At 38.4% G+C, this 8,570-nt stretch overlaps 1 protein-coding gene across 1 annotated transcript; it reads left to right on the top strand.

Annotated features, from left to right (window-relative positions):
- The first annotated feature begins 1,027 nt into the window (after nt 1-1,027).
- LOC120519084 (protransforming growth factor alpha-like) lies at nt 1,028-4,424 on the top strand. Its single transcript, XM_039742180.1, has 5 exons — nt 1,028-1,287; nt 2,731-2,848; nt 3,019-3,168; nt 3,658-3,731; nt 4,129-4,424. The coding sequence occupies exons 1-5, from the start codon at nt 1,239-1,241 to the stop codon at nt 4,131-4,133; spliced, it is 396 nt and encodes a 131-aa protein (XP_039598114.1). The 5' UTR covers nt 1,028-1,238; the 3' UTR covers nt 4,134-4,424.
- The last annotated feature ends 4,146 nt before the right edge of the window (nt 4,425-8,570 follow it).

The following is an 8,570-nucleotide window of genomic DNA, read 5'->3' as shown; positions in this document are numbered from 1 at the left end:
TACGTTGCACCACGAGTGTGGTTCGTTTATTTGACAGCATGTAGATCGGGGTAATAACCTTCATTGCATTCAGAGTCTGAATCACAGTCTGATTGTATGGGTGGTTACCTACCAGGTAACGCTTGTGGTTGGTCTGTAAGTCAGCAAACATCTGCCACGGTGCCCTCTTTCAGTTGCAAGAAGCAGATCATAGAATGTTGAATAGTATACAGTATATATATATATATATATATATATATATATATATATATATATATATATATATATATATATATATTTGCAGCTGAAGATCCACAAAAAGAGAAAATGAATCACGTATCATAAAGTAGTTTTATTCAAACACTAGACTAGACAAACAAGAATCAAAGGCAATATATAGCAAAATTAGATGGGGAGGTGGGGGTTGGGAGGAGTATTGGTCGTAAAGTTTTATTTATTATGAATATGTTCTTCTTAAGTTGAAAGCTCAGGAATAAAAACTACTTTATGATATGTAATTCATTTCCTCCCCTTTGTGGATCTCCAGCAAACCATATCACAGACCTTTGCTTCCATATATATATATAAAGAAAGATACTCAGTTACTTACATAGTACCTCTGACACACACGATTAACCAAAACCCGTTATCTTAATTAATTAACACAGCCTGTACATATTTTAGCACAGTAAAACAATGACAACACTCAAACAACTTAATGTTTCCATCGAGTGCTAACGGTCCTTTGAACCTGAACTTATTGACGGAAATGATTTGTTCAAAGTGTATCCAGTACTTGGATTAAAGTCGATATTGATTGATTGATTGATTGATTGATTGTTTGTTTGTTTGTTTGTTTGTTTTCTGAGCTCTTAATGACTAGCAGAATGCGGTTCTCGCTTCTCCTCTCTCGGCTCCCCGTTCTGTCGCTCCAGTGTTTTCAATCCACCGGTGCTCGGCTCATTGTCTTAGGGGCTGCAGGTGTGTAGCGAGTCCTTGATTGGAAGGTGTGTTTGCGCACCTATAAAGAGAACTGGCCACGATATCCCCTACTAGAATTGTCAAGCTGGGGTGTTTTTTGATTAGGAGCCAGGCTGCGAAACAAAGGAAAGAAAATCATTATTAGCCTACGCTCCCTTCACCCCAGATTTAACGGCTCTTTTTGATTATATTATCCAGTAATAAGAGGCCGTCTTTTTCTGAAGAGATTATTTTCTAGTTGCTTGGTAGTTTGGTGAAAAGATTAAAAAAAAAAAAAAATGCTGCGAAGAGTTTTGTGCAGTGTTGGAGTGCTGATAGCTTTTACAGGTGGGGATGTGTTCTACATTAATACCTTTAGATCCTTTAATGATCGTGATTGTACTTTCTGCAGTAAACACTTGCATTTGAAGACTAACGCTTCCATTGATCGTTGGAAGGATTCTATTAATGTTGTATTGTCCAACAATCATTGGCGTTTTTGGGATCCTGATAAGGCCCTCTGACTTGCCACGTCCACTTTGTGGCTGTAGATTGTACTCGCATTTTAACTTTCTACGCCCTCTCGCGAGACGGAACTTCTAATGGTCGGGAAGATGCTTGAGGTGAACTCCAGTGCCGCCTTTCGAATCGTTAAGGTTCCACCTGATGTGCCCACCGTTTGATCAATGTCAGTCTTTGCACTGGGTGGAGGTTTCACGTCCGATGTAATCGGAGAGATCAGACCCGGTAAAGCGAGTTTTATTTCTTTATTCTAAACTCTCCGCGACCCTATTAATGAAATAAATGTAGGTAGAGTAGTGAGGGGGTTCATTCGACGTTAGGCGCAACAGTAACCCGTGTGGACCATTTTCTTTGAAGCTTACGGACTCCTCCACGTGTACGGTGGAATAAAGTTATTTACGGGGTGTTGGTGGGACTGACCCGCTACTCGATGTCGCTTCATTGTCACCTACAATTCGTAGATCTTGGAAAACGTGAGGAGGACTTGTGTGACTTGATAGTTGGCAACTTAAGCGCCTTCAAACAAATGAATGTCTAACTGCGGTTAAAATTTAACACGTTGACTTTTAATGAATGTAAGTTGTAACTTTAAGTGGAGTTTGACTGAACCTGTATTTTGTAAATCGGTTTATATTTGTAAATTATGCAAAAGAGAAATTCTGTTAAGCGATTTAGATTGGTTTACATGCAAGAGTCAGTGGCTTGGATTTTTGTCTAAATGTGATTTCTAGCACCTTTGCCTTATGAACTGAAGGGTTCCAAAACCTGGAGGATTTGTTTTTAGCACCATAACATTTATTGGTTTCAATCTTGACCCATTGGTAAATTGATGCATAGAGGAGTTAAATTGCATTTATATAGCCAAGAGTGATCCTCTAATGGTGGTCCTTTCTGTACTGGATGGCTGCTGTCTTGAGAATTTTTTTATTTTGATAATGTAGGGGCAGCTTGAAATAGTGAAGGGTTGTGACATGAAAAAAATCAATGTATATGTTGAGTATTGTGGCATTACTGTACTTGTCGAATGTGTACTGCACTGAGAAGATGGTAGCTGGTTGCCTGCCTAGTGATGAAAGGGCATCACTCATAAATATCCATTTGGGGTATTTTTGTATTGGTTTTCTGTTTTGGGAATTCTTGCTGTTTTAAGAATCCTATTTTGTTGTAGTCAAAATTACTTGATGGGAACTGCCTAAAATGTTAGGGAGTCCAAATGTTAATTGACTGGCCTGCAGGTCTAAAGGGTGTGTGTTTTCTTCCCCCCTCAAGTTTCTTCTAGTTCATCAGGATCGTCCGAGTTCTTTTTGGATTGCCCTGAAAAGTATAATGGATATTGTCATCAGGGGACCTGTAGATTTATAATAAGTGAAGATGTGGCATCTTGCATGTAAGCTTTTTCTTTTTTTTATACTGCTCATTTTAGATCAAAATGTATTGCCAGTTTGTCAATGGTTAAGTAGCTCAAGTTTGCTTAAAGTAATTTTTTTATTGTGTTGACAGCTTCTCAAGCATTGAATTTTGCTTTTTAAAATGTCTGAAACTTGTTTGTTTACATAGCTGTAATGAAGGTTACACCGGTCATCGCTGCCAACATTCTGATCTCCTGTCAATCTTTTCAAACAATCCTGATTCAATGGTGGGTGTGATAGCTGCTGTGATCCTTGTAGCAGTCCTGGCTGTGCTGTTGACCACATGCATTTGTCTGTAGTAAGTATTTCATTTTCTGAAGCTCACTTGTGGTTTTTTCGGTGTTGTATGTTCCATATGCGATATAAAATGCATGGAGCCTCTTGTGGACTAGAGTACTAATTCTAGCAAAATGCTAAGCACCGGTCCCTCTTCTGGAATGCTGTTATGTCGGCCTCTAGCTTATCCCATATTTGGTTTTGGGGGGTGGAGGGATTGTTCATGTCTGAGTATTTTGTAGCTTTGAATGTGAGCAGTGGTAGAAACTGGAAAGGGGATTCTCAAGATTAGAGGTCATGAACCAGCTTGCCTCAAGTGGCTCCTTGAGCATATGGGGAAAGGCAGTCTGCATTTTAAGTAAAAGGCATAAATGGTTTAGGTGGTCTTAATGATATTACTAATGTGTCGGGACTGCCTTCTGCAGTACAAACCTGCTTCTGATAGGTGCCACATTAAGAGGCTGAGTTGGAATGCACTGCTCATTGAAAAACAACCTTAATCTCTTTACAGTTCATGTAAAAGAAGAATTAACTGTAGGCTGTCCTTGCAAGAAGAACCTGATACACCTTATGAGCATCTGGAAGGTAGAATTTTTTTTTTTTTTTTAAACCCCAAGCCCATTCCTTTAATGGGATGACTTGAAATTGCCTAGATGTATAGTTTGTACACTGTAAAGAATGTATTCATTTCATCCAAGTAAGAATCCTTTATTTTCTTGAGTGTTAACTTGTGGCCTGTGTTTGGGTTAACTTACAAATTTCATTCATGATTTAGAGCTGTAGAGAAGTCAGTTATTTTATAACACTTAAATTCCCTTTGAACCATCGCTTTATCTGGGATTAAAGGTAGAGGCCACAGCCTTGGAGTAAATCTGAACATTTTAAATCCTGAGATTTTCTGTAATGCAAGACAAGGATATCTTCCTCTGACAAAGCTCCTACCAGGGTGATTTTTGGTAATTTTGTGTTCTTCCTCTTACAGTATAACTGGACCATGGACGCTGAAGATAATGTGTAATTCCTTTTTAATGTTTTTACTTGTCATTTTTAAATGTTTCTTCTGGGCCTAAATAAAACTACAAACTTCCTTGAATCATGGAACCACTATGTATGCTGATTGGATTTTGTAACTATTGTAATGAATCCAACACTAAACCCCTTTTGTAGAAGCCGTAAATTATTGGCAAAGTGGTTTGACTGAAGAGAAGCTATTGTAAATATTTCTAATCTGGTTAATGTAACTTGTTCTGTAGCCCATTTTTATGTTTACTTTTTAAATAAAAGTTTTATCTTTTTAGTTTGCTGTATTGAATTTAATTTGAACAAGTGACCTTAGTATAGATGTGAATCAGTGAGGTTCATGGCTGGAGAGGCACTGACTCCTTCAGAGTTAGACTTACAAATATATGAACCCAAAAGAGTAAATTCACTATTCAATTGGCAGTATGCACCTTGACTACTCGTTGTTTCATATCTCCTCAGCCGCCTTTACACACATACATAGGTAAGGAACAATATTTGGCTAGGAAAAAATGTCACTTTTATAGCAGCAAGAGCTAGTGAATTTGCTCTGCACCCTTCATGTGTTCTAAACTTGCCGTTGTAATTCCAATTCATACTCATTAAATACAAATGAATCTAGTGTACAAAAATTTCAAATTTGAACATAATTTTTAAAAGCTTTTAATTCTGATGTTTTAATACAGACTGTTCAACAAAAACTAATTTAGGTCAGTTTTGTTTTTAAATATTAGTCTGATCCCATTTTTAATAAAATTAAACTGTTTTAGTCTTATTTGTAAATGAAGTCCACGTGCCTATCCTTCATGAAAATCTATCACTTTCTTGTAAGTCTTAATCTTCCGTTTTCAGTCAGTTGGAACAAATATATGGACTGCCTGCAGTGCAGTTCTTTCTGTGTAGAACAGCAGCAATGAGCATCTGTTGGGCTCACATGTGCCCCTTCAGTGCAGCATGGTACAGTCTGCCTCTTGTGCCTTTTCACTGTGGTTTTATGTTCATTCAGCAACGCTAAATATGTCCCACACATTCATTAGCTATTGGCCATTACTGGAAAGTCAGGGTGTAATAATAAAGGGGTCTGCAAAAATTATATTGGCAACATAGAGACCAACAGGCATGTGCCAATTGCATGCATCAACTTGGTGTGTGAGGGAGAGTGCAGCCCAAGGTTAGGCTGCACTCATTGCTGCCTCACTTCATGTTTCTCCTATGTGTTTGAACAGGAAATGTGCAAATTCAGTGTTTGACAATAAAAATTATCGATTGGAATCCTTCAGAAAAACTTGTGGCACAGACTAGTGGAGAAATGCATTTTTTTTTTTTTTAATATAAACTTTTCACAATCTGCCTCCCCTGACTGCATGTCTCTGTGAATGGAGACACGAACTGCTCATAAGCAATCATTGCTAAATAAACTCCTCATGCGGTTTGACAATACTGGCTGGTCCCCACACTTGGTGCACTTATGATGGCATGCAAAGATCATGTTACAATTTTGGTGGTATCCTCCGATGAATTTATAAATTTGTTCCTTGCAAAGTGCCTACTTTTTGTATAGGGTACATCTAAAGTTAATAGTCCATTGCCTTTGGAGTTCTGTAGGGAAATATTCAAAGTAAACTGCTGTCTGGTTTTCATAGCAAGGGCTATTCTACTGAAAGTTGATTTTAACCTTGCTCCAATATATTCAAATGCTAATTTTAAGAAATGGCCAATCTCATCTGACAATGTGCTATGAATGGGAATAAATTTAGTTGTATCCAAAACCCACATAGGTTGGGTTATTGGTGCATAATGGCAGTTACAGGGCATGAATATGCAGGTTGCTTAGCAAGTGTACCTAGACCTCTGGGGGAAAAAATGCAATGTTTAGAAATATTATAAACATTTCAACTGTCAATTTAAAAGTGGAACTTAATTTGTTGGAAGGCAAAAGCCGACATGAGGGTTTTTTTTTTTTTATTAAATTTAAATAAGCTGGCACCAAACCAGCCCTGCAAATAAGGAACTCTGCACAGGCAAGTGATCCACACTGTATCCTCTCTGATAAAGATCAGGACTACGAAGAAGTGGTATGGAGTGAACCATTGTCTCCATGCATGATGATCACTGAATATGTCCTGCTCATTCATTAGATATTGGCCAGACTGTGGACCAATCAGGGACCAGATGGTGCATTGATTTTACAGGACTGAGTTCAAAGGAGTCAAATGTTAAAGGAAGGTTCTGTAGAGTGAGAGGGTAGTATCAGTGGCCTTGTTAGCAAGAATAAATTGCCTAATAACAGAGTGAAGGAAAGTTAAGTTTGGGGGGTAGAGGACGAGAAATTGGTCTGGAAAATAAGTACATACCAAAAATTGGCATGCAGATTCCTGGTGGTGTCCCTCTGCTTTTTCTTTTAGATTGGAAATTTCCAAGCATATTGCCTGGGCAATGTGCTACACATTGAGCAAGCTTGAGTTTTGTTATAATTTCAAAGATATTACAGTAGATGAAGGGGTGCTGCTTTATACAGTATGGCATGAAGTATAAAGGTGACATGTTTTTGTTCGGTGCTAGTTAATTTATAAGTTGTTGGATCCCCACTTTCTGTTAAATTATTTTTAATAAATGGTGGAGCTGAAAAGGGCCTATAGAAGGATATCTGAAATGACTAGAATGCTAAATGGACAGGGTCCTAAATTACTACCATAAGTGTGGTCACTCTTTCAAGCACAGTGCTAGAAAGTAATTGGGCTTTTTCCAATGTGTTAGTCCAGGTTGTGGAATAAGGGGGTTCCACCCGACCATGGCATAGTTGTAATAAGTTATTGATATAAGTAGAGGAACCATATCTGAGAATTGTGACCCTGGTTTAACACCAGTGAACAGCTGGGACGTTCACGGAGAGGGGTCATCAACTGGCAACACAGGCTGAAGTGTATAAGCTAAAGATCTATCAGGGAAGTTCTACTCTCAACCTTGCTGAGAGTCATTGTGGAGACTTCATCAGAAGTGTTATGGGGGTTGACACACAATCCTTCAAGACAATGGTTAAGTGCTTCAATAAAATATTTGGGGGAAGGGGGATCCTTGCCTGGCACCTCTAAACATTTGATGAATATACTGTTTTGATCATGTTAATGAAACTTGTTGCAAATCTCAGTGAGTACATGACCTGTCACACATTTCTTTGAATACAGAACTAAAATTGTACCTGACTGGGATAGAGGTGGGGCATTGTCTAACACATTGGAAAAGTCTGCTGCTTGTCAAACTCTTATAATACCAGTTTTGTCAGGATGACTCCAATTTTGAATGACACTTTTTTTTTTTTGGTTTATTTTGCCTTATACAATTTCTCGTATTAGGAATTTGCTAGTTTTCACATACCCTTTGGGGTCAGAGTGCAGGGTCAGCCATTGTACAGCACGCCTGGAGCAATTGAAGGTTAAGGGCCTTGCTGAAGGGCCCAGCAGAGTAGGATCTCTTTTGGCAGCGACAGGCATTCGAAAAGGCAACCTTCAAGATACCAGTGCAGATCCTTTGCCTCAGAGCCACCACTCTGCCATACTGTATTTGCATTCCAAAGACTTTGCCAGCAATTTCATGAATAGTGTAGTGGTTAAGGCTTTGGACCTAGAACTTCCAACCCTGAATCTTTGGGTTCAAATCCTGGTACTGACACCGTGTGTCCATAAGCAATTCACTTCATCTGCCTTTGCTCCACCTGGAAAAGTAAAAGAAATGCAATCAATTGTATCTCAAATGTTATCAAGTTACCTTGGGTAAAAGCGGCAGCCAAATAATAAGCAGTGATAACCAATTTAATTTTAATACAGGAAATGGTTGTGACTGCTTGGCATACAGTAGTTAAAATGGCAAATGTTTACTTGGTTTAAAGCCACTGCAGTGCCTGTTGGAATATTCTCTCCACCTTCATCCACTCACAGTATTATACCTAATTGAATTCTTTACTGACCACAACCGTATCGACCACAAAACCTACACCCACATCTATAAATAAAAATATCTTTCTTTGTCTATATATAAAAAAATGCTTTCATCTGAGCAAAATACCTCCACTTTCTTGGCCAAAGTTGAGTGGGTATGGGATGACATCTTTCCACTATGAGGGCAAAACCAGGCATAGAAGGGGAGATCACCAGAGATGTGTGCCTCTGCATGAAAGGATTTTCCATTAGGTTGGAGCCCTGCTTATGAGATATTCTTCACCCAGAAAGTATTGTTATAATGAGAAGATGTTTGAATACATTTGGAAAGTAAAAGTTGTTATAATGAGTACAATTTGTTAATTTTATGTACCGTTCTCTTTGTACTGCTTTGGGATCCATGTGGATAAAATGAGGTTTTTACATCCAGGGAATCCAAGTTTCATATTAGTTTTTTGCTCTTAGCTGC

Source organism: Polypterus senegalus, chromosome 1 (assembly GCF_016835505.1).
Source record: "Polypterus senegalus isolate Bchr_013 chromosome 1, ASM1683550v1, whole genome shotgun sequence".
NCBI lineage: Eukaryota > Metazoa > Chordata > Cladistia > Polypteriformes > Polypteridae > Polypterus > Polypterus senegalus.
This window is presented reverse-complemented; position numbering and strand designations above follow the sequence as displayed.

What these genes read in the sequence shown, in the direction of transcription:
- LOC120519084 (XM_039742180.1), top strand. Translation starts at nt 1,239, where the DNA reads ATGCTGCGAAGAGTTTTGTGCAGTGTTGGAGTGCTGATAGCTTTTACA. An exon ending in AGTGCTGATAGCTTTTACAG is followed by an intron (nt 1,288 to 2,730) that starts GTGGGGATGTGT and finishes TCCCCCCTCAAG; the next exon opens with TTTCTTCTAGTTCATCAGGA. An exon ending in GAAGATGTGGCATCTTGCAT is followed by an intron (nt 2,849 to 3,018) that starts GTAAGCTTTTTC and finishes TTGTTTACATAG; the next exon opens with CTGTAATGAAGGTTACACCG.